The sequence below is a fragment of the Lepisosteus platostomus genome, chromosome 2, assembly GCF_059453375.1.
Source record: "Lepisosteus platostomus isolate fLepPlt1 chromosome 2, fLepPlt1.hap1, whole genome shotgun sequence".
NCBI lineage: Eukaryota > Metazoa > Chordata > Actinopteri > Semionotiformes > Lepisosteidae > Lepisosteus > Lepisosteus platostomus.
Genome location: NC_142612.1, coordinates 4,214,585 through 4,237,621, shown reverse-complemented (window position 1 = coordinate 4,237,621; position 23,037 = coordinate 4,214,585). Strand labels below are relative to the sequence as shown.

General features: G+C 40.1%; 1 protein-coding gene across 13 annotated transcripts in view; it reads left to right on the top strand.

Moving 5' to 3' along the window:
• The window catches only part of dmd (dystrophin), a 728,682-nt gene extending 706,710 nt beyond the window's left edge, over positions 1-21,972 (top strand). For 10 of the 13 annotated variants that reach the window (XM_088646795.1, XM_088646880.1, XM_088646889.1 and 7 more), the window contains 6 exons: positions 3,144-3,209; positions 4,952-5,110; positions 6,852-7,095; positions 9,171-9,294; positions 13,754-13,846; positions 20,070-21,972. In XM_088646795.1, the coding sequence (XP_088502921.1) occupies positions 3,144-3,209; positions 4,952-5,110; positions 6,852-7,095; positions 9,171-9,294; positions 13,754-13,846; positions 20,070-20,167 (784 nt within the window). In that variant the 3' untranslated portion in view covers positions 20,168-21,972. Of the gene's footprint in view, positions 1-3,143; positions 3,210-4,951; positions 5,111-6,851; positions 7,096-9,170; positions 9,295-13,753; positions 13,847-17,221; positions 17,254-20,069 lie in introns of all 13 variants that reach the window. The other 3 variants (XM_088646900.1, XM_088646813.1, XM_088646852.1) reach the window with 2 other exon arrangements.
• Positions 21,973-23,037: the final 1,065 nt, after the last annotated feature.

Below are 23,037 nucleotides of genomic sequence, written 5' to 3'. Positions count from 1 at the left end.
CTGCAGTGCTTATCACTGTATACAAGTAGAGAGCTACAGTGAGTTTTATCTGGAGGATCTGCTGCTGTTTTTTTTAACATTAAACTGTCTCATCCTGAGGTGGGAACACAGATTACAACCCCTTAAAGATAGTGATTAACACATGCTGTTGAGCTGCAGTCTCACAATTTCACAATGGGAAACTATAGTGCAAGTACTCGCACAGTTTTTGAAGTGATTCTGTAACTCATTGTGTTTAATCTAGTAAATGCATTACCTAATGCTAATCTAATGCTGAGCAACAACAAAAACCCCTTGGTTTCATCTTTGATGTTGAAGTACCCAAGTTACCAAGCTTAAGAAGCACTGTACTCTTTATTTTAAAAATATGTGAATCACATTAGTCAATACATTCCAGTAGGTACTGCCTTAATCCCTTTTTATTTCTTGTTTGAGGAGTTTGTACAGCATTGCCATTTTTTCATGCAAAGACTGAGAAAAAGTGTAGAATTAGTGATGGTGTTATGAAACAGAAATTCAGGGGAAGGTGAGATCCTAATCTCACCCACTTCCTCTCTCCTACATCATGTAAATATATCACTTAACTTCCCTTTGTGCATCTCTCTCACACTCCTCCATCACATTATCTTCAACCTCACAGCAGCACCTGTGCTCATTTCCTACAGAGAGGTGTGTGTGGGGCAGTCTGTCGTCCTCACCCTTATGGTTAGGCTTGGAGAGGCAATTTATGGCAAATAAACCTGTGATACAATTTCCTCTCTCTGTCTCGTTTATTAGGATCTGATCAAACTACTTAAAAAATCACTTCAGTGAATTCCTGTGCTGCATGTGGTAAATTATTTTTGTACTCTCTCAGTGGATCCAATTATCCTTTACATGCTAAGGGCAGGGAAGGAATACTGCCCTCTCTCCAAAGCTGGATCTGTATGGGCAAGCAGACTGAGTTGTGCTCAACAGAGTTTTGTTGCCGTCTTAAAGCCAGGCAGTTCTCAAAATGAAATAAGTGTAGAGAGTTGAACATCAAGCATGTTTTTTTCTTATATGCAGAAAAGTGTTAATTATATAGATTTACCATTGTGCACTTGAAGCTAGCTGAATAATAAAAAAATAATAACTTTTGTATCTCCAATCAAAAATGTAATTCCTTAAAAATAAAAAATAAAGGCCTAAAATAAAGGACATATAAACTATGTATTGATTTTTTGTAAGAAATAATAGCTAGAATTGATAATACTAGAAGTATATCTTTATACTTATGATTTTGTGAGGTATTGGCACATACTGAACATAGCCAGGCCAGTCAAGTAGTCCTTAACTGCATTACAACTTTGTAATGAACTGAGCTTTGCAGGATGAATTTTGCTTGAAAATCACAGCTTCATCTCAGACTATGACTGCACAAATTAGGGTTATACTGAATAAAATTCCACAGATTTTTCAGAAATATGTGATCACTCTGCATTTTAACATCTGTTTTCATATAAAAGGGCTTCTACACATAGAAATGATCCATTTTCTCAGTCACTGTATCTTTGAAAGAAAGATTTGTGTCTTGCATTTCCTAAAGTGATTTATTCACAGAATATAAAGAAAGCTTCCCTGCTGTCCTGCCGGGCCAAATATTGCAATTATAAGATCAAAAAAGAGACTTTTATAACTTTTAGGTTTCTGTATTAAAATCTAGATTAAATTAGATCAAATTTCTAAAGTAGAGTATAAAAAGATAGGAAATTTGCACACGATTTAAAGAAATATTGTAGTTCTGGTGACACAGTCCCATGACATCATCCCCTGCAGCTTTTTCTCCATGAACATACAACAGAATCTCATGTGTGTTTAATATTTTACACTTGCTGTAGCCAGCAAAATTGGAGAAAAGTATTTACCAAGGACAGTTTATCCCAGGGTTTCAGTTAAAAGACATGAAATCATCATGCTTTGTCAGCAGTCTGTAGTCTAAGATCAAAGCCTGCTTGAAACGTGTCTTTCTTATTTTGCATGGCTTGGATAGTTCATTATAAATTCATAACTCTTACTCATTAGCTGGCATACTTGATTTCTATGTTTTTCTGTTCATTTATTTAAAACACAAAACCAGAAAAAATACCTGGGAGCTGGAAGCTTGTTCCTGTCAAGACTGTCTAGACATCAACAGCCAAGAGCAAGAACACTGTTAGAGCAAGAGATTGTGGTTAAATGTGCTGTGAACTGTCATGGAAGTAGCCCTGTAAAAACGCACACAGACTAAAACTTGTTCTTCGTTCCTTTTTTCTTGTTGTTTTTGACACCTTACTCCGGCATAGTAATCTAATCTAAAAAGGCATTCGATCATCATGCTGGAATAAGATACTTCAGTCAAAGACTGTCTGGGGGAAAGCACAGACCTAGAAGCCAAGAGCTCTCCTGCTGGTCCTCCAACCTCCAGCTTCCGGAACTTGTCCATTGCAGCATGCAGCTTTCGCCTTCAAAGTTAATCTGATCTGAATTTAAATGAGCCGATTTTGGCTAAATTGGTTAGGGCAGTGAATTGCAAAAAGATGCAAATTCAAAAGCTTTCTGTACCATTTAAAGTGTATGAGAAAGAAGAGTAGTTGTCCTTGAAATTCAAACTAGATGACTACCCCAGGCCTACCTTACAAACACAGCCCATTGTGAGCTGAAGCATGCCCTCAGCAGGTTGCTGTTTCTTTAGTTCCAGCCACAGAAGGTTCATTTTTTTCTTTCGGGACAGAGGTAAAAAAAAAAAGACTGAAGCTGACTTGTCTTTCTGAGCATCCGCCTGATGGTGCCAAAGAAGAGAAGCAGACACCTGCTTCCTTAAAACGTGTTTAAAACCTTGCTTAGTTTCAAGAGTTGGGACCAGGCAAGACTGTATTCCTGAGTTCTCCCCAGGGTGGGTTGCAGTGGTGTAAACTGAATTGGGTGTTCAACAGGAAGGGATGCAGATCGGATGGAGAGTTGTTTGTGTGTGGAGGGAGCTCACTCCCAAGGTTTTCTCTCTGTTGACAAACATCCTTCAATTTTGAATCTTCACATACTCTGTGCGCACACCATGTTATTTTAGAACGTTTCTCTTGCCCGTTTAAACATGCTGTTCACTTCTCATTGTAACATGTCTTTTGTTTTGCTTCCAATACCAACAGGCTAGCAGAAATGGAGAACCGAAATGGATCTTATCTCAACGACAGCATCTCACCCAATGAAAGCATGTAGGTTCTGATGCCACTGTTTGCTTCTTTTTTCTGCTGGAATTGTGTTTGTGTGCCTATGCATGGTTTCCCAAAATATGGCTATACGTTGATGTGTGTACATATACTTTCCATATATACACTTGCACAGTAATACTGTACCTACTTATCTTAAGATACTGTTGTGCAATGACTGTTGTCCATACTTGACCTCATTACCTGCTGTTGGTGTACAGTCAGACAAATAGAGCAAGATGTATTTTACAGGAAATAAAACTTTATAAGATGAGACTTATTTTCAGTTCCCTCTTTGTTTCTTTCTGAAGAAACTTAGGAGTAATGCAGCAGACAAATCGGCCTGCAGTGAATACCCAGCCAAGAGCTGAGCCTGACATTTGACTTAAGAATAAATGTACCAGTCACCACCAGAGATTCAGTAGTTCACTAAGTGGCACAGCAAGCCCCCCGGCAACCTGTACTCCCCTGCCTGTCTCCAGTCTGCACAGCAGACTGCATCTTCCAGACTTTAACATCTTACAGCACCTGCTCGGCACTGGGAGAAAACCAGTGCTGCAGAAAAGCTTTGTGTTGGGAGGTCCCGTGGTGTTATTTTATATTATAGTTCTGATACAGTATTTGTTTTCTACAATAAATGATAAAAATAAAAATGCATAGGAAGCATTTTATAGGAAACAATATTTTTTGTCAGAATGTGATGTTGATTAAAGATTAAAACAAAGATTGTTCATTTTTTTTAAATCTCAGTTATACTAATGAAAAATAATTAGAGAATTGTTTTTATAATGATTTCATAAAAGTGTTCAAAGTACGGGCATGAATCTGTTATTTTCATTAAACGCACAGTTCGCTTACTTTGTCATATTATAAAGAGCAAGCATGTAGGAAATAGGTTTGGCCCAGTAGGTCAAGCTTGTCTTTATTGTAATCAAACAGGAAAAAAAAAGTTTTAATTGCGAAGGAGCACGAGTATCGCAGAGGTGACTGTCAAGTGAAATACTGTGTAGCTCTACCTAAGTGACCAAGCAGCTTTCAAAGCTATGTATGCATAAAATACAATCCCAATTTTAATTGAATTATTACATTTAATTATAGTTCATTCTTCGTTTCATTGGCTGGAGCAGAAATATTTTCGCTGCAAAGTGAAACGCTGTCTACCCTCATAAAAATGCAGAGGAGTAAAAGACCCCTGCTTTTAATTATCTCACAAAATATTTTAAAGCAGGATCAAAGATGCATTTTATTGTTTCTGCACAACCCATTTTAACATATTACATACAGTTAAATACAAAATATTGACTTGATATATCAAAAGTAGTTGCATACAAAGTAGTTTGTCTATTAGAGCTGGAGCTTCTGCCTGCAGCTCAATCTTGTATGGTGTCTGCAATTCAACTTGTCTGACAGTGAGAATCTAAAAGATTCCTATATAATGTGTCTTCACAGGGAATTTTGGAGGCTCAATGGAATGCATCCCCTGGCACAGCAAAGTGCTTTCTCTAGCAATATTAAAGGAATGGGGAGCACTACAATATCAGTCTTTTGCTTTAAGTATGTTCACACATATAATCCTGTTTGTTTAAACATTCTAGGCCAGTCTAGCGCAAGGGCTGGCTTTCGAGGTGAGCGGGGAGAGGACCATATCTTTATCAATGTCTCGTTATCAGCACCAATTACCCCCTGAGGACGAAACGAGGTGATTAAAGTCTCGATTGGTGTGCTCAACCCCTTTCCTCTCATTGCAGCGATGATGAACATTTGCTTATCCAGCATTACTGCCAAAGCCTGAACCAGGAGTCCCCGCTGAGCCAGCCCCGCAGCCCGGCGCAGATCCTCATCTCCCTGGAGGGCGAGGAGAGGGGCGAACTCGAGAGGGTCCTCAGCGATCTGGAGGAGGAGAACAAGTCAGTGAGCGGCTTTCCCGCCGCCAGGGGGGCTGAGCGGCTCAGTGAGCCGGAGTGTGGTCCTTCTCATCCAGGAAGGGTCACTGAGGAGCTCGGAGCGCTGAGGGGGGGATCTCCGCTTCAGTCATTTGAATGCTCTTCCTCCCTGTCTCCTTCTGCGATTTTATTGGGGACCAATCTCCACACACGCGGTGCGAATTGAAATCTGTTAGTGGTGGTGCTTCAAGGTGCTTGAGTACGTCCAAGCAAAGCATGATGTAGTTAAAAAAATCTCTTCGGCACAGTACAAGAATATTACAGGAGTTTTTTTAATTGAATCCCAAAGAAGAATATAATTACTCACGTACGCCATGAAGATTCTGGACCTTTAAAACAATATGGAGATAAGTATCCGACAATACATAATTAGTATTATATTTTTGAAAGTGTAATCTTGTAAATGCCTTTGCCACAATTAGAAAGCTATCTTTAACAGCTCATTAAGAAGAGAATTTGGGGGCTGAAACAGGAAGAGCATTATTCTGAAATACTACTATACAGCTGTTCACGAGTATTTAAATCTGATTTGTAATCTTAGAATTAAAAAGAAGATTTTAAGGACTTCCAAGATACCGTCCAGATCACAAATAAGTAATGTAGGAAATAATTGTGGCTGGAGGTTGCTGGTTTGTATCCCGTGGCCGGCAGAGGAATCCTACTCCGCTGGGCCCCTGAGCAAGGCCCTTAACCCCAACTGTGTGGGGAGCAGGTTGGGGTATGCAAAAAAACAAATTCCCAATACAATAAATTGTTAATGGCCAATAAAGTGATCTGATCTCTATTAACTGGGATTTTATTATTTTTAAGGGGAGTTCTTTGAAAAGCTAAAGTATCCTCACACTTTATTTTTGTGAGTTTTGTGACATTAATTTATCTTTTTTAGTCTGTTTAATTTTTTAGAATTCTACTGTTAATATGGACAATGCCCACCTGCAAGTCAGCCTTAAATGCTGTGTTGAGCCAGTGGATATTTGTTGTATGTTCGTTAAGTGTGACTTTTAAACAACGTCTCCTGTATAACTTTCTAGGAGTTGTTTAATACAATAACTATATGCTTTCGCAGTCAAAAAATAAATAAATGAAACTCCTGCATTAATTTCCTATGCTAAATATTTCTTGTCCAAATATATCTCAAATATCCCACATTAGCAGAACTTAGAAAAATAAATCAACTTACCGAAGTGGGCTGAAAGGGCATGCCTTTTCAATCTGAATAAAGCATTTGCCTCAGACAGTACATATAGACAATGATAATTAATAATTGCTTCCACTTGTATAGCGCTTTTCTGGACACTTCACTCAAAGCCCTTTATAGGTAACGGGGACCCCCTCCACCACCACCAGTGTGCAGCCCCACCTGTGGATGACTAGATGGCAGGCAGAGTGCTTAAATACTCTCCCCACACACCAGCTCTCAGTGGGGAGGAGAGCAGTGATGAAGCCAGTTCAGAGATGGGGATTATTAGGAGGCCATGATTGGTAAAGGCCAGTGGGAAGTTTGGCCAGGACGCCGGGGTAACGCCCCTACTCTTTGCGAGAAACGCCCTGGGATTTTTAATAACCACAGAGATTCAGGTCCTCGGTTTTACATTTCATGCGAAGGACAGCGCCTTTATTACACTATAGTGGAAATGTGTATACTGTACAATGTATGCATTGCTGTTTCCTGCTCTCCCCAACTCTCTCTCTCTCTCTTTCCCAGGAGTCTGCAGGCAGAGTACGACCGGCTGAAGCAGGCTCATGACCACAAGGGGCTGTCCCCTCTGCCCTCGCCCCCGGAGATGCTGCCCGTATCGCCCCAGAGTCCCAGAGATGCGGAGCTCATTGCCGAGGCCAAACTCCTGCGGCAGCACAAAGGACGCCTGGAGGCTAGGATGCAGATTTTGGAAGATCACAACAAGCAGCTAGAGTCCCAGCTCCACAGACTGAGACAACTGCTGGAACAGGTACAGTAACCCTGTACCACCAGGCTGTCTTAAACAACACGGTAGCTGTCCCCGTGTTTCCACTGCTTACGCATCAACCCGTACACTCATACTGTGATCCAGCTGATGTTTGAGTTTACTAGTATTCATGACTTTACCCAGGTACGGTACAAGTCATCAACTAGTCCTTGAATTCTGGTGGATTATTACCCAGAACTTCAAATTGCAGCTGTGACACCATGCTGAGAAAAACTAACCCAAGATGCATAAGTAATCGCTGGTCTCATTTAAACCTGCTATTCATGTTCAAACATTTTCAGCATGGAGAGCAGCAATTATCTGCTGTTAAGACCCTGTTCAGTCGGTGTTCAGGCTGCTTCGGTACACTGAGCAGACCTCATCAAGGATGATAATGATATATTGATAGCGTCAGGCTTGGGGGCTCTCTATTGTTGCTTGGCAGGAAAGTGTACCTGGTTCGGTTGCTCTCAAACTAGCTTCAAACTAGGACTCCTCCTGCTAAAGATGTCTATGTTTTGCACTTCACCACATGTTTTGATGTCACGCTGTGAATTGTCATCTTTGCACCGATGATTCGAAGATTAACTCACAAAGCACACCTGACGTGAAAGTAATTTCTCTTGATTTATTTAGGAACATTTTGCACAAACCCCAGAATGATCAGACCTCAGCAGGAACAGGTCTGACAAGGTCTTCTTCTGGTGAACACATAACCACTTTTTTCTGGAAACCCCTGTGTTGACTCCCGTACCCTGTTGACTTTCATGTAGATTCACAGTATATCGCTCTCGACTTGTAAGACCATGAAGGGAGTCGCTCCCCTTTACACGTCTGACCTACTGAAATCCCTCGCACCAGTCCTGTCCATCCTCCAGTCCTGTGACAGTGGTCTCTTACTCGGCTCTTGAACATGCCTACAGACTGTGTGATATGGAAGACTAGATTATCTGTAGGTTCTGCTGTGCATTTTGAGAATATCCTTACTTATGAAATCAGGAATTCTGAGTATCAATTTTAAGTTTCCAAATTTCGCCTTAAAACTTATTTGTTTGAACTGGTGTTCTAAAGTTTTTATTATGTATATTAATATATGTACGTTGAGGAATTACCTCTTATTCCCTTATCTTGTGTTTTAGTTTTTCTTCTGATCTTTTTATAATTGTACAACACTTTTGATATAATTTTTATTAAAGTCACTTCATAAAATTGTTTTGTTGATGTTCTTTCAACTAGTAGTACTAACACCATTACTACTATATCTCCTGCAGTATATTGAGAAGGGCAGTTAGTACTTCAGGAATCATCTGGTGGACGACCAGTCCCCTGAGGATAGTGCACAGATCATGCATGTCTCCCCAGCTCTCAAACTGTCTCGCTTTTTCTGCGAGCTGGGTGTAAACTGCGGTCTTGGATTCTGCTGCTCAAATGGAGTCATTGTGAGGTTTATTCAGCCATTCTTTCGGCTCGGTGCCACTGCAGATCCATTGGTGAGCTTTCTAGAGTTCTATATCACCTCTAGGCCAGGACCAGTAAATCTGTGCAGCATCCTGATGTCCAACCCGCAGCAAAAATGTCAGACCCAGTACTGAGAAGCGAACAGAAGAACAAAGCGACCATGTGATTTCAAACCCAATAGCAGAACAGTGTGTGATTTGGGGAAGTAATGTGCACTTTATGGGGCGGAGCGGTGGCTCTGTTGCTAAAGATCTGCGCCTGTGGCCAGAAGGTTGCCAGTTCGAATCCCATGGCCGGCGGAGGAATCCTACTCCGTTGGGCCCCTCTTAACCCCAACTGCTCTGGGGGCACCGTATAAATGGCTGACCCTGATCTCTGACCCCCAGCTTCTCTCCCTGTCTGTGGTGTCTCATGGAGAGCAAGCTGGGGTCTGCAAAAGATAAATTCCTTATACAAGAAATTGTACATGGCCAATAAAGTGCTCTTCTCTTTGTATCACAGAGCCCCAGTCAGCGGCTCCCTACTGCACATGATAACAGTTCTCTGTTACATTTTACGGTACCAAAAGGAAAAGGGCAAGGAGAGCGCAGCTTCAACGGGTCCTGCTTGTCTCGTTCCAGCCCCAGGCAGAGGCCAAGGTCAACGGCACCACCGTCTCGTCGCCGTCTACCTCCTCGCAGCGCTCGGACAGCAGCCAGCCCATGCTGGTCCGCGTCGTCGGCAGCCAGACCACAGACACCATGGGTAAGACGAGAGCGGGCTCGGCGGGTTTGGCGCCTTCCCCCCGACACTTTCTGACACCTGCACCCACACGCCCCCTCAAAAACAATAAGCCTGCCGACGATATTTCTTCATCATCACAAATGAGCTGAGTCTGAGGCTCTGTGCACCAGTGAAGCTTTCAGAAAGCCAGTCCGTACGAGAGGTCTCCTACGCCTTTTGTCTAAAATAATGTTTCGTGAGATAGGGTGATTGATTTTTTTTTTAAGCCAGAGCACATTTGGTTTAATTGCATGAAAAGAAGCTTGAAAGAGAGACTGGGAAAACAATCCCTGTGGAAAGTGCATTCCTGTCATCAGTGCTGCACACTTGTGCTTAAGCCAGGAACACCGCTGTGCTTTTCGTCTTTTTATCTGAGAGCACAGGGAGGTTGACAGGTGGTATATTGTGTCTGTTCTGATTAAGGTAACTAATTATGTAACCCCTCTAATACAGAAAATGAAAAGCAGGCAAAACTATAATTAAGTATGATTTAGTTCAGTGATCTAAAGAAATGCAATTTGGGGGACTGCTAATTTTATGATTTTTCTTTAATTACTACTTGGTGCCTGAGGTTTTTTAACCCTAAAGTCTGAACTTCACATGCTGAGCTGAAGAAAAAAAAAATTAAACTTCTACATTTGGCTGTTTTTTTATTTCACTACACAGTTCATTACACTCCAAGAATAGAATTGTGAATATCATTACAAATATTAAACTACTTTTTATTCTGACTGACGTGTAATGTAGGAACACATTTGTATGTAACATTTTAATGAAAGTCGTTAAATATTTAACTACTTTAAATACTGATAAACAATTCAGTTTAATCAGTGATAGCCATTGATTAACCCCAAAGGATCTGGTGTTTTCTGAGACTGGAGAGCTCACTTAATCTGCGGTTTAAGATTAAATTTTAAATTTTCAAATTTTTTCAAATTTAAATTTTGATTTATGGTATGTTCAGTCAGATATATTCTTTTAGGGGCTGTAATTTACAATACAGGCAGTTCATGAAAATCTTTCAGTTCTTTTGTTAATGTTCAAAACATGTTTTAATTATTCTCAGAAATTGCAATTCAAGACTGCATTTTCTTACAGGGAATAAATGAACTAAGACTAACTACTATCTGTAGTTTTTTTAGCTTTTTAGGGTTTATCAAATTTCCAGAAGCTTTTTCTAAGTTCAAAGTAAAAAAAGATTTATGAAAGATCACATTTACAGTTTCCTTGTATAAAATAGATATATGGTTTACCCTGTGCTTCTTTGCTAAGAATCAGGCAAAAGCTGTGATAATCTGCTTAACATATTCAGTCAAGCCCCTTTTATTTTTTTAACTTTCAAATCCCAGAGCTGTCCTTTAAAATTTGTTGCATGATATCATGTAGTCATCATTGACAACAGTCGGATTTTTATATCAAGCTGCTGCAGAACTGCTGGTTCAGTGCTGAGTTTAGTTAGCAGAGTAAATGAAATCTGTTTGATTGTACCAGTTTGATGGTTTACTGGCACACTGCACTGGCTTTCATCTGCTGCACTATTTACATGTCCCTCTTTTTCAGCACAGGGGAAGTTTAAAAATACAAAAGCAAAGCAGCGTCTCATCTCAGTGCTAGGGTTGATGCTAGCAGTTTTCAATCTAATACCTGCAGAACTGAAATGATTTAAAAGTCTGAGTTAATGTACGGAGAATAACTAGGTGACAATCGCTTTCCTCCTGTCTTCCCCCTAGATGGGAACAAACCAAGCATCACTCCAGAATTCTGGCACTTTTAAATTATAAATAATCCTTGCATTTAAATAGCACTTTTCTGGACACTCCACTCCAAAGTGCTTTAGGACTCCCCTCCACCACCACCAGCCCCACCTGGATGATGCAACGGCAGCCAGAGTGCACCAGTACTCTCCCCACACACCTGCTCTCAGTGAGGAGGAGAACAGGGTGATGAAGCCAGTTCAGAAATGGGGATTATTAGGAGGCCATGATTGGTAAAGGCCAGGGGGAAATTTGCTTAGGACACCAAGTAGAGTAGCACTCCTACTCTTTTCGAGAAATGCCCTGGGATTTTTAATGACCATGGCGAGTCACAAACAGCAGGGTGAGTACTTCCTACAGGCTCCACTAACACCTTGTTCCAGCAGGTGCCTTAGTTTCCCCATCCAGGTACTGACCAGGCTCTCACACCTGTTTAGCTCCAGTGGATTGTAGTCAATCTGTGCATATGACAAATAAACTGAACTGAGCTAGATATGGGCCATCCATCCATCGTCTAACTGCTTTCTCCAATACAGGGTTGCAGGGGAGCCAGAGCCTTTATGGTCTATTCCATTTATCAAATGAGTTTTTGTTGTCTATATTAATGAAAGTCGTCCCCTTGAGGGAACAGAAGTGCTGTCTGACCCTCGTGTAGGTTCTCTCATTGACAAATTTCCCTTGGCTCATTGCTGGCTGCATTTGGAGGAAACTAAAACAAGAAGGCAAGATACATACCATCACCATATTTTTTCAAAATGTGCGGCTAAGGATCTGCGCCTGTGGCTGGTTCGAATCTCACGGCCGGCAAAGGAATCCTACTCTGTTGGGCCCCTGAGCAAGGCCCTGAACCCCAGCTGCTCCAGGGGCTGACCCTGCACTCTGACCCCAAGCCTCTCTCCCTGTCTGTGTGTCTCATGAAGAGCAAGCTGGGGTATGTGAAAAGGCTAATTCCTAATACAAGAAATTGTATATGGCCAATAAAGTGATCTTCTCCTTATGCTATAACCCTGCAGGGTGACAGCAGCCATATCACTCTGCAACTCACAGCTGGCAGCCCACTGAAGTTCAGCAGGCGTGAGCCTGGTCAGTACCTGGATGTGAGACCTCCTGGGAAAAACTAAGGTTGCTGCTGCAAGAGGTGTTAGTGGGGCCAGCAGGGGGCGCTCACCCTGCAGTCCACATGGGTCCTAATGCCCCAGGATAGTGACGGAAACGCTATAGTATAAACAGGCGATATCCTTCAGATGAGATGTAAAACCGAGGTCCTGACTCTCTGTGGTCATTAAAAATCCCAGGGCGTCTCTCGAAAAGAGTAGGGGTGTAACCCTGGCGTCCTGGCCAAATTTCCCATTGGCCCTTACCAATCATGGCCTCCTAATAATCCCCATTTATGAACTGGCTTCATCACTCTGTTCTCCTCCCCACTAATAGCTGGTGTGTGGTGAGTGTTCTGGCGCACTATGGCTGTTGTCGCATCATCCAGGTAGGGCTGCACATTGGTGGTGGAGGGGAGTCCCCATTACCTGTTAAGTGCTGTGAGTGGAGTGTCCAGAAAAGCGCTATATACGTGTAAGCAATTATTATTATTATTATTATTATTATTATTATTATTATTATTATTATTATTACTTATTCGTGGAAGCAGTCCAGTGGGTTATTCCTTGAGACACTGAGTGACCACTCGTGAGCTGTACTGTGGGCTGCAGGAAAATTTGTGATGCAAAGCTAACAGAGACTGAAAGAATGACGAGCCCCTTTTTATTGTTGTTGTTGTTGTTGTTGTTTAACAAATTGCATATTGGATTGAGTAATTTAACTCAATTAGATCATTTTTACGAAGTCTTGAGGGTTTTCGACTTTTCTTATTTTGGAAATCCATTCATCCATAGCACAATGTCTGTGGGGCATGCAGCAGAAAACAAAGTACCCTTGGATTCAGAACGGCATTTTTTTTCATTAAGACATCGAGAAACCAGGCATCTGTGTGATGTGTGTTTATTTTTCCTCTTAATTGTGTGATAAATGCTATTGCAGCCAAAGGATTTGTGATTTTTTAAGAAGGATTTAAAGTGTTTTGTCATGGATATGTATACCCTCTTGTGGCTGCAGATTTAAGTGAATTCTTCTATGTTGTAGATTCATGCTGTTGAATTTTAATAGGAATTGACTTGCCTAATGTACAGGCTTTAGATACTGTTTTTTTGAAGAGGTGAGGAAATAACAGTTGGCTTTTGTGTTAACTGGTCGTAATTTTCTCATTATGAAGCCACTGTACAGTAGTAAAAAGTTTGACCTGGCCAAGATTACCTTTACATTTTAAGGTTTATCAGCTGGAAACCTGTCATTACGGTTTCAATAAAGACATCAAAATACCTACTAAAGAGGTCATGACGTGTCTTTAAGTTGTTTTGTATATATTTACACATGGGGGGCTCAGCTCCACCTTCCTCACTCATCTGTCACACCGGTACTTCAGTGGGCACTCTGGCAACTGGGTGTGTCCCAGCTCCTGTCCAGGCCTGCAGATGGATCATCATGGCCTGCAGATGGATTTGCCGACCACCTGAACAGCTGCTGACCCACACATAAGCAGTTCTCACAGCTGCAAGCATGCTGCATTTGCACTAAAGGTAATGAGTTGTAGGCTGTTGATTGATTTATTTTTTTTAATTGATGTCTATTTTAAGGCGAAGATGATCTTTTGAGTCCATCTCAAGATCCAAGCACAGGTCTGGAGGAGGTGATGGAACAGCTCAACAACTCTTTCCCCACCAACCAAGGTGAGATGCGCTCCAGACAGTCAGTTTTTTTAAGGTGTTACACTACCCTTCCTAAAGGAAAATTAAACCTCTTAAACTTCCTGTCTAGACAACGCTTGCCCTCTCAGTTAATCATACAGTGCCTTTTCTGTAGTCTTTGCCTTGAAGCAGTGTGAAGATCACGCAAGTTGCAAGTTATAATTCTATAAGATACAGTACCTGTATAGCATTCACAATTTCAAAAGCTGTAATGTTGAGATGGCCTTGTTTTCCCGAAAGACGACTTCCACAAAGCAATTATCATCTTGCTTATAAGACATACACCATCTAGTTGATCTTGGTCGCCTAAATCACCTGAGTTCCTCCAACGTTGTTTATATTCCATATCAACACTTTGCAAAACCGGTGGTTTTAAGTCAAATAGGTTTGACATAATACTCGGGGATCTCCGATGAGAAAAACCTGAAATTATCTTCCATTACCAGGATTAACCTTAATATTGCAACACTTCACTTTCTCAGTTGTTTATTTATAGTTTCTCATTATCGAGACAATTGATGTCAATGCATTGTGGGCTTTCAGATAAGTAACTCATTCTTTGGTTGAAACATGCCTTAAGGAAAGACAGTACAATTTCCTTTAGCCAAATCAGTTACAAGCTTGGAGTCATGGAATAGATGTTTCTGTTATACGAGGAAAGAACAGCTGTTTGGTTTTTCCACTGTATTTAAGAAACTTTAAAGCATTTATTCTTGCAGAAACACCTGTTGTGTAAAATCACTCTTCAGCAGACTGTATTTTCAGCCTTCTTCTCTCAGAGGAGATCTCAAATCCCTGTTTTGCTTTCACATAGAGCAGATGCCAAGCGTTTTCTGCAAAGACTGGGGGTCTGATAAGGAGCTGGACTCTTCACAAGTGTTCAGCCCTCGTGATTCTCTGTGCTTTGGAGTAAAGAAGGAAGCTGTGTTAAACTTTGATTTAGCCTTGCTTTGGTTCAGGGTGCAATCCACAGCAGTATAAGCTCCATATCACAGCTGTTGTGCTAATTCAGAGCAGATGTGGAAGTCAGAAGGTCTGACACTTGAAGGCAATGTTCATGTAAAAAGCCACCAGCGGGTTTACTTTACACTTGTAATTGGCCGTGGTTTCATAAGCCTTAAAAGAATAAACAAGCAATACAGCTGAGCTGTAAAAACCAGCAGCTCCCTTGTGCTGGCTGGTTAATAAATTGTGGCTGGTTTTTTGCTGAAAACTGGAAACAGACCAAAATAGAAGCAGCTTTTTTTTGTTTTTCTCCAGGTGGCCATCCCCATAAATGTCTTTGCTTTGTAGAAATAAATGAAATGCATACCCCCTCTACTGTTCAGACATTATGCTGACAACCAGTTAAGTAACAGAGACTTACTTCCCTTTTCAGGGAAATTCAATCAGAGATTGTGATTGCACTTATCAGTAGATTGACATTGCAAACACCGAGTACAGGCTCTGAAGATTTCTATATTCATTAGGGAACAATAAAATGTTACAATATTCTAACTATTAGATATTGGCACAGTCGTTTTTTTTCAAAATTTAAATTGATGTCCTCTTGAAAGTACTGTTGACACCAATGTTTTGTCTTTGATCTGCATTGCATTGTATGAAGCATTTTCTAAAATAAATTTCATATCTGAAAAGAAACAAAATTGTTAGCATCTGCAGAAGAGCTTCATTGAGTTGTACAGCACAGAGATTTTAATGGGGCTCTTAAAAACTGCACTTTGTTTTGTGTGTGTAGCACTAATTTGTTAATCTAGCAATAAAGAGCAATACTTTACAATGTACATTATAGTGTGAAGTTCTCCCATTTTGCTTGATTACTGTTTAGATGCATACAGGGGTTGTTTTGAGCTTTTTGTCCCAGTCAGGCACTTCAGGTTTTAAAACCATATAGCAGTTTTATAATAATGACACACTTATATAGCATTCTGCAAGACACTCCACTCAAAGAGCTTTACAGGTAATGTGGACTTCTCTCCATCACCACCGATATGTAGCCCCACCTGCATGATGCGACGGCAGCCAGAATGTACCAGTCGGCTCATCACACACCAGCTCTCAGTGGGGAGGAGAGCAGAGTGATGAAGCCAGTTCAGAGATGGGATTATTAGGAGGCCATGGTTGGTAAAGGCCAGGGGGAAATGTGGCCAGGACACCAGGGTTAAGACCCCTATTTTTTTCAAGAGCCACCCTGGGATGTGTAATGTCCACAGAGAGTCAGGACCTCAGTTTGACGTCTCATCCAAGGGACAGCACCTTTGTTTTACAATATAGTGCCCCCGTCACTATATTAGGACATTAGAACCCACACATATCCATCTAACACACCTTCCAGCAGCAACCTTAGCTTTCCCAGGAGGTCTCCCGTCCAAGTACTGTCCAGGCTCACACCTGCGGAGCTCCAGTGGGCTGCCAGCAGTGAGTAACAGGGTGACACAGCTGCTGGCTGAGTAGTACTTGTAGGCTTTTCCAGCTGAGGGTAACAGGTATTTAGAAAAACAGTGGAAAGCTGTCACTTCTGAAGTCCATATTTCTCAATCCTTGTCTCTTTTTTTGACTGCCTTCCTAAATGTTCTATAAAACATTTCCAGATATTGCTTGTGTCATTTTGTTTTTTCAATCCAGTTGTTCAATTTGAACTCTGCAAGAGGAAAACGAAAGTGGCATTACGGGTGTTGTGCTGTGAATGCTTTTATATTTTTTCTGTTGTTCTTTGTTGTTTCTTCTCTTACCTGCTGAAAATCTTGGTTTCTGCCTCCACATGGATTCCCAGTCCTTGCTTCAGCCGCAGTTATGTGCCACGATGAAGAACTTCACGTCATACAACATCTATAATGTCCTTCGAGAAAACGTTAGGCCATCTCGCATGTGGATCATTGATGTACTTCCGCATCCATTTACATCTCAGTCAGAGCTTCTAGGGATATTTGTGTTGTGTTTTTGTGTAAAAAACACAGAACCAATCTGACCAACAGCAGGAATAAATCCAGGAAATAATCACATAGAAGTCACAGAACAGTACAGAAAACTCAACAACTGCCAGAGGAAATGCCAGTGCTTTTAGAGATTAGTTTGTGAGTTTTTATTTTTTTAAATTAGTATTTTATGGCTGCTTTTCAAAGTTTCTGTTACAACCCCTTCTGTCAGGTAATGTTCATACAGCTTCGTTTGGTATCTCTCTCTATATTCTTCATTATACAGTACTTTTAACCCTTTTGGTAAACAGAAAACTTAATACCAGTGACTTCCAAGTGGCCTCTGCCTTTCTTGTTTTACTTCACAGATTTCTTACTGTCTGTTATTTCTTTTGGTTTCTTTCTCCTCTTCTCTCTCATCCCTTCCGTCTGTCACTCAAAGGAAGGAGTGGCCCTGGGAAACCAGTGAGAGAGGTTAGTGAGACTGCAGCTTCAGCACGGTCTCTCGTTCTGTCTTCCTGCTGTGCAGTGCTCCTTCACACCTCTGCTCCAGTTAGGCTGCATGCTGCTGTGCTGCTGTCAGCTCACCTTTTGTGCAAGAAAACCCACTTTTAAGAATTAAATGGGTCTCTGTACTGTCACTAGAGTTACTTCAAGTGAAATTATTATTCTGTTCACGTATGCTTAAAACGGCTAAGCTACGTGTTTTAAGCTGAGAAAGTACAAGTAATCAGTAAAAGACAGTCACAGTTTTTGTACCGTGTTACCTCGCTTTCTGATTGTGATATTGATTTCAGCATTAGAACCCATATAGCCTGGAATTAAGCTAAAGCAAACCTATCGAACAGTAGTAATACTTTTACCACGACGAAAATTTGTTTTATGAGAATCTCTCGAACAAACCTCTGAAGAGAATGTTTGTCTGCAAATAAGCACAATTCTTCTGAGTGGGTTTAACAACTGTGTTTGCTGCAATAGCTTCGATTTTAGCTTGCTGGCATTAACAGAGATGCTCTCTAGACACTGTTTTCAAATGATTAGGTGAAAGGCACAGTGGAGAAGGCAGGTGTCACTTTAAAATGTAGTTAAAGCAGGACTTAAACCATGCACTTTTAATTTCTGCCAAATACTCTCTTTTACAGCAATTCTGCATTTTGAAGAGTGTTACCAGCAAACAAAATGATAAATACAGTTGCTGTAGGCATCTATTGCTCCCATCGTCCCCACTGCATGGTACAGTGCATTGTGGTTCTGGCAGCAGCAGCTGTTCATTGCTGATCTGGCTGCTTGAAATCAAATTGTGGTAAAATGCATGTGAGAAATATATGTAGAGTGTTTGGTGCAGATCAATGGGATAAGACTTCACGAAAGCACGAAAGCTGTCTAAAAAAGTCATCGGGGAATGTTTTCCCTATGTTTCTTTCATTAACATAAAGATTGACAAGGTTTCAATTGGAAAAGTAGAATTAGCAGTGAAATTCGCTTTTAGTTTGCCACTATTATTATTTAAAATGTGCAGTTCCTTCATTGGTTCTAGTTCTGGGGGATATTTTAAACAAAAGCTCGAAAGAGGGAAGATAGCTTCCAGCTCATGTCACAGGCCCGACGTCCTGCCGCTGTCCAAATCAGGGTATATCATATCACTGCAAGAATCTGAATATTTACTTGGAAAAGTGCTGTGGTCATAAAAAAATTTAAATGCATGGCCACCTAATTTCAATTATGTCACCAGCTGGGAGATTAAAATACTCTATTTTTGTTTCACAAGAGCTGCAGTTAAAGCTCTGAAGTAAAAAAGATTCGTGAGTTCCGTACAATTCAAACGAGAAATTGAAGGAACTTTAGTTCTCCGTAGATAAACAGACTGTAGTTGTGTACACCGTAGATTAAGATATTTAATAAGGGTGTGAGCACATAAAATCGTGTGTTCGTGTAGTGCATTCAGGAAACGCACGTTTTGAAGAAAGTTTGCTAAGACGGTATTTACTTTTTTGTGCTTAAAAGCATCTCATTGTGAAATTCGAGGTCTGATAATGTTGGATCATGCTTCTAGCACAGCAAGTTAAGGCCACATTCCTGCCAGTGCCATTTAATCTAATGGGCTATGACTTTCAATTGAAAGATCAGCAAGGGGCCCATTTGCCCCAAGAGCAGGGGGTGTCAGTTAAGAGCAGAGAGCTGGAGCACAATGTGATCTTCAGCAAAGACTCTATAAGCAGCTTTTAATTAAACAGCAGAGACAATGTGAGTCCTGCTGATAACTACACAAGCGGGAATGGTGGTGTATGAGCCATCACAATCCCATGAATAATGTTAACCCTCCACATTTCAAAAAGTAAAAAGACCAAGTCAAGCTTCCTGATGAAGGAAGCAGAGAAAACAAGGATTTTGTAGCTGCAGAACTGGAGGCTTGAAAGTACAGCTAGTTTACTTAGGTTCCACTTGAATTCCAGCAATGTATCGCATTTTGAAGAGCGCCCAGTTTTGTGCAGGAGGAGATGAAATCGGTGTACGAATAATGAACATCTCGTTTTGATGCATTTTCTTTTTCCATAAAAACATTCTTCGGTACCATGCTCATTATTCTGGAAAGTTTCCATATCACCTCCCTTCTTCCACTATTAAATATCCATTATCTGCTGTAGTTAATGGGATAAATAATGTACTTCTATAATAAAGTGTGCCTGTTTCCATGCTGCCTTCAGTAAGTGGGGAAAGTAAATTGTTTTTTGTTTTTATGCATTCTTTTAAACCACAGCTTTTGACTTGTCACCAGCAAAGGATATAAAACAAAACAAACTTTATGAAAGAAATGAGCTGTTATTTTTTTTCCCTCTTTATTTGTCAAATGAGTTATCGGAATTCAGCGTTAGCCCAGTGCAATGCATAGTAAGAAATTCGCAAAGCTCTGAATTTGTGTCGGAGAGCTGCTTCATCTCTATGGACACCACAGTGCGGTGGTCATTTTCAGGAAGGCTGGACGGCCAAAGTCCAGTGTCTCATTTGACTGGACAGACATTAATGAAGCGGTCCTGGAAGGAATCCTACTCCGTTGGGCCCCTGAGCAAGGCCCTTAACTCCAGCTGCTCCAGGGGCGCCGTATAAATGGCTGACCCTGCGCCCTGACGCCCAGCTTCTCTCCCTGTCTGTGTGTCTCATGGAGAGCAAGCTGTGGTATGCGAAAAGACAAATTCCTAGTGCAAGAAATGTTATATGTCCAATAATGTCATCTTATCTTATCTAAGCAGACCTGTTGGTGAACCAATCTCTGTCTTTCTCTCCTCACACAGGTAACAATGTAGGGAGTCTCTTCCACATGGCAGATGACCTGGGGAGAGCAATGCGGTCACTGGTGACTGTGATGACAGACGATGAGACACTGGACTAGCAGAATTTTTCCTACTACACTGGCTTCTGAATATCAAGCATGGTTTTTATAATAATTCATACACCGAATAGAGTTGGACTGTAAACGTTTACAAAGAAAAAAAAATCTATATTTTTGTGAAGGGTAGTGGTAATAAAATTGTAGATTTCAGTAGTTTCCTAAGTCTAATATTGTTTTGTTAACAATGGCAGGTTTTACTCTTCTATGCAATTGTACAAAAAGAAAAAGAAACAAATCAAACCTAAATGTAAAAATCTCGTGAGTTAAATAACTTGCCGGTAATTTGTATGCGTTTCAGATTGTTTAAAAACGTTTGTAACAATTATAATGAAAGATTGTAAACTAAAAGGGTGCTTTATAAAAGACAAATTTTATTGTTTATAAAAACCAAAAAAAAAAGGCAAAAAAAAAACATTCAGAGGCAATGCATTTGTTTTTGCGAACATTACCGCTCAGTACATGTGTGTGTGTAATGTAATCATAATCAGTGTTATTTTTCTTGCTTACAAAAGAAAATGCCTATTATTGTTACCAAATTATTCATCAGGTCATATGTCATTCTTCTGTTTTATTTCACCAGGTCCCTAAAACAGTGCTCCTTCTGAAATAACCTTTACAATCAGATTTTTTAGTACTCTTGTTCATTGTCAAAGCACACAGTATATAAGATTTTGCATTTTTGCTGAGATGCCGGAAAGTTATATCAAAACTAGGCAAATTCATATTTTAACCATTGTGTTTTGGTACTTTACAAAGTAGTGTCTTTTAACCACAACCATTTGTGAATAGCTTTTTATCAAGCATGGATTCAACAGAATATTTTTTTAAAAAGGTAGAAAGGGAAACTGTTGTATTTCTGGTATAACTTGCAGACATGCCAATGAAATCATTGTACCCTTTTAACTTCAAGGTGAGATAACAGACAATTTTTCATAGATTGTGATCGTGAGCAGACCTGTCTTTGTCCCAGTCCTAGCAGAGACTATTAAGTGGAGTTTTGCGTCCAAGTAATTATTTTATAAAAATTATTTTTAAGTGAACCACTAGAATGTGTTGGGCATGCTTGTGAGCAGTTTTGGTTACTTTCTGACAGAAACAACAGTCATTTTTATAATCATGCAATTTCTACCTCAGTTTTATTTCATGGTACACTTAACATGGCATATGGCCACATCTGGAAATGTATTTTGTTTTTTGGCATCAACATTTTCATTTTTTGAAGTTTTTTTTTCATGAAAAAATAATCAAATTAAAAACTATACAATCACCAGGGTAAGCCACTACAGAAGGGAAATGCCCTGATAAACCACCCCCGTCTTTTTATTCAAACAAGTATGGTACTACTTAATTTTGTTTTGTTTAATTTCATTCGTTTTTCTTTTCAGTTACATACTGTATAGCAGATTAAGTTGGTGATATTGCACGGCTGTTCCTTGAGTTTTTATTAATAGCTAGGATTTACTTGTTTGGTTTTTTTTTGTGGGTTGAGTTTGTTCTTTTGAGCAAGAGTTTGAAAGCTTTATTGAGGCTTTATGTATGTTTCTAAAACACTTCATTAATGTACGTAACCACAACAATATTTAATACAAACCATTAACAGTAGAACTATGTATCACACGGCATGTTATTTCATTTAATTTGTGAGCTACTGCATTATTTTTAACCCCAGTATTTTGCCATTATTCATTAAAAAAACATTTTACTTTTTTCCTTCACAACATATCAAATTCCACCAAATATATGCCTTACTATTGTATTATAAATTGCTTTACTGTGTATATCAATAAAGCACGCAGTTATGTTAATTTGTCTTTTTGTGAACGTGATTGAATTTGTCTTCCAGAGTGACAGATGCCAGAGCACATAGTTCATAATTATACAGTCTCCGTGCATTCTGAATGGACTCAGGGAAGTCATGTTTGAAGCTGATATGACTGTGGCCAGAAGGGTACTTGCTGAGGCTGACCTGTGTCCTCTGGGCCTAATTAGCTCCACACCATCCAATAAAGCCCCTTTCCAGGCAAGAAGAAGACTTGACTTTGCTGAAACAGAACAGCACTTACCTAACTGGTGTGCTTCACTGTACCATGTAGCCTAAATTAGATATTATCAATATTCAGGGGGAACAGGTTAAAATATAAATGTTAATATTGTAGACCACTTAGTAAGAGAAATGGCATTTTTGTGAAATTTAAAACATTATGCACAGCTAGAGACCTTGTATATTACTATTATCACTCTTAAAAAAAATGCTGAAATTCACTTGAGTGACTTGTAGGTTTTGCTGAACTCAAAGAATACTTGTGTGGAGTGCATCTAGACATACTCCGTGTAATTCAAGATGGCAGGTGAGAAAGGGGGCATTTCGTCTTTGTGCAGAAGTAATTTGATATGCAAATGTAAATAAGTTGTGTCTGAATCATGTTATTGTTCCCACCCCTGCAGCATATAAGTTATAGGAAAACAATAGCTCTATAATTATAAGAAATATATACAGTATATAAATATATAGCTATGTTGGCATTTCTGCATACGTTTTACATTTTGCCCCCCAATTACTACTGTCAATAGACAAGAAAATATTGTTGCAGGATAAAAACAATGGGATGCATTACTCTGTCGGTCTGGTATGAAGTATAACCTACTTGAAAACCTACTGCATCGTGACTCACTGAGAAACGGCCTGCCACACTATTCTAGCTTATGTGTGACGTTGTTAATTAAGCACTTCTATTAAAACTGTCACCCTAAAATCAGTGGGAAATGTGGGATTTCTGCTCTGTTATTCCTAGATGTTTGGTTGCTTGCCAATGGACCACTTCCAGTGGGGAGGTTAAAAGGTAGTTTTAAATCTTTCTATGATCATTCAT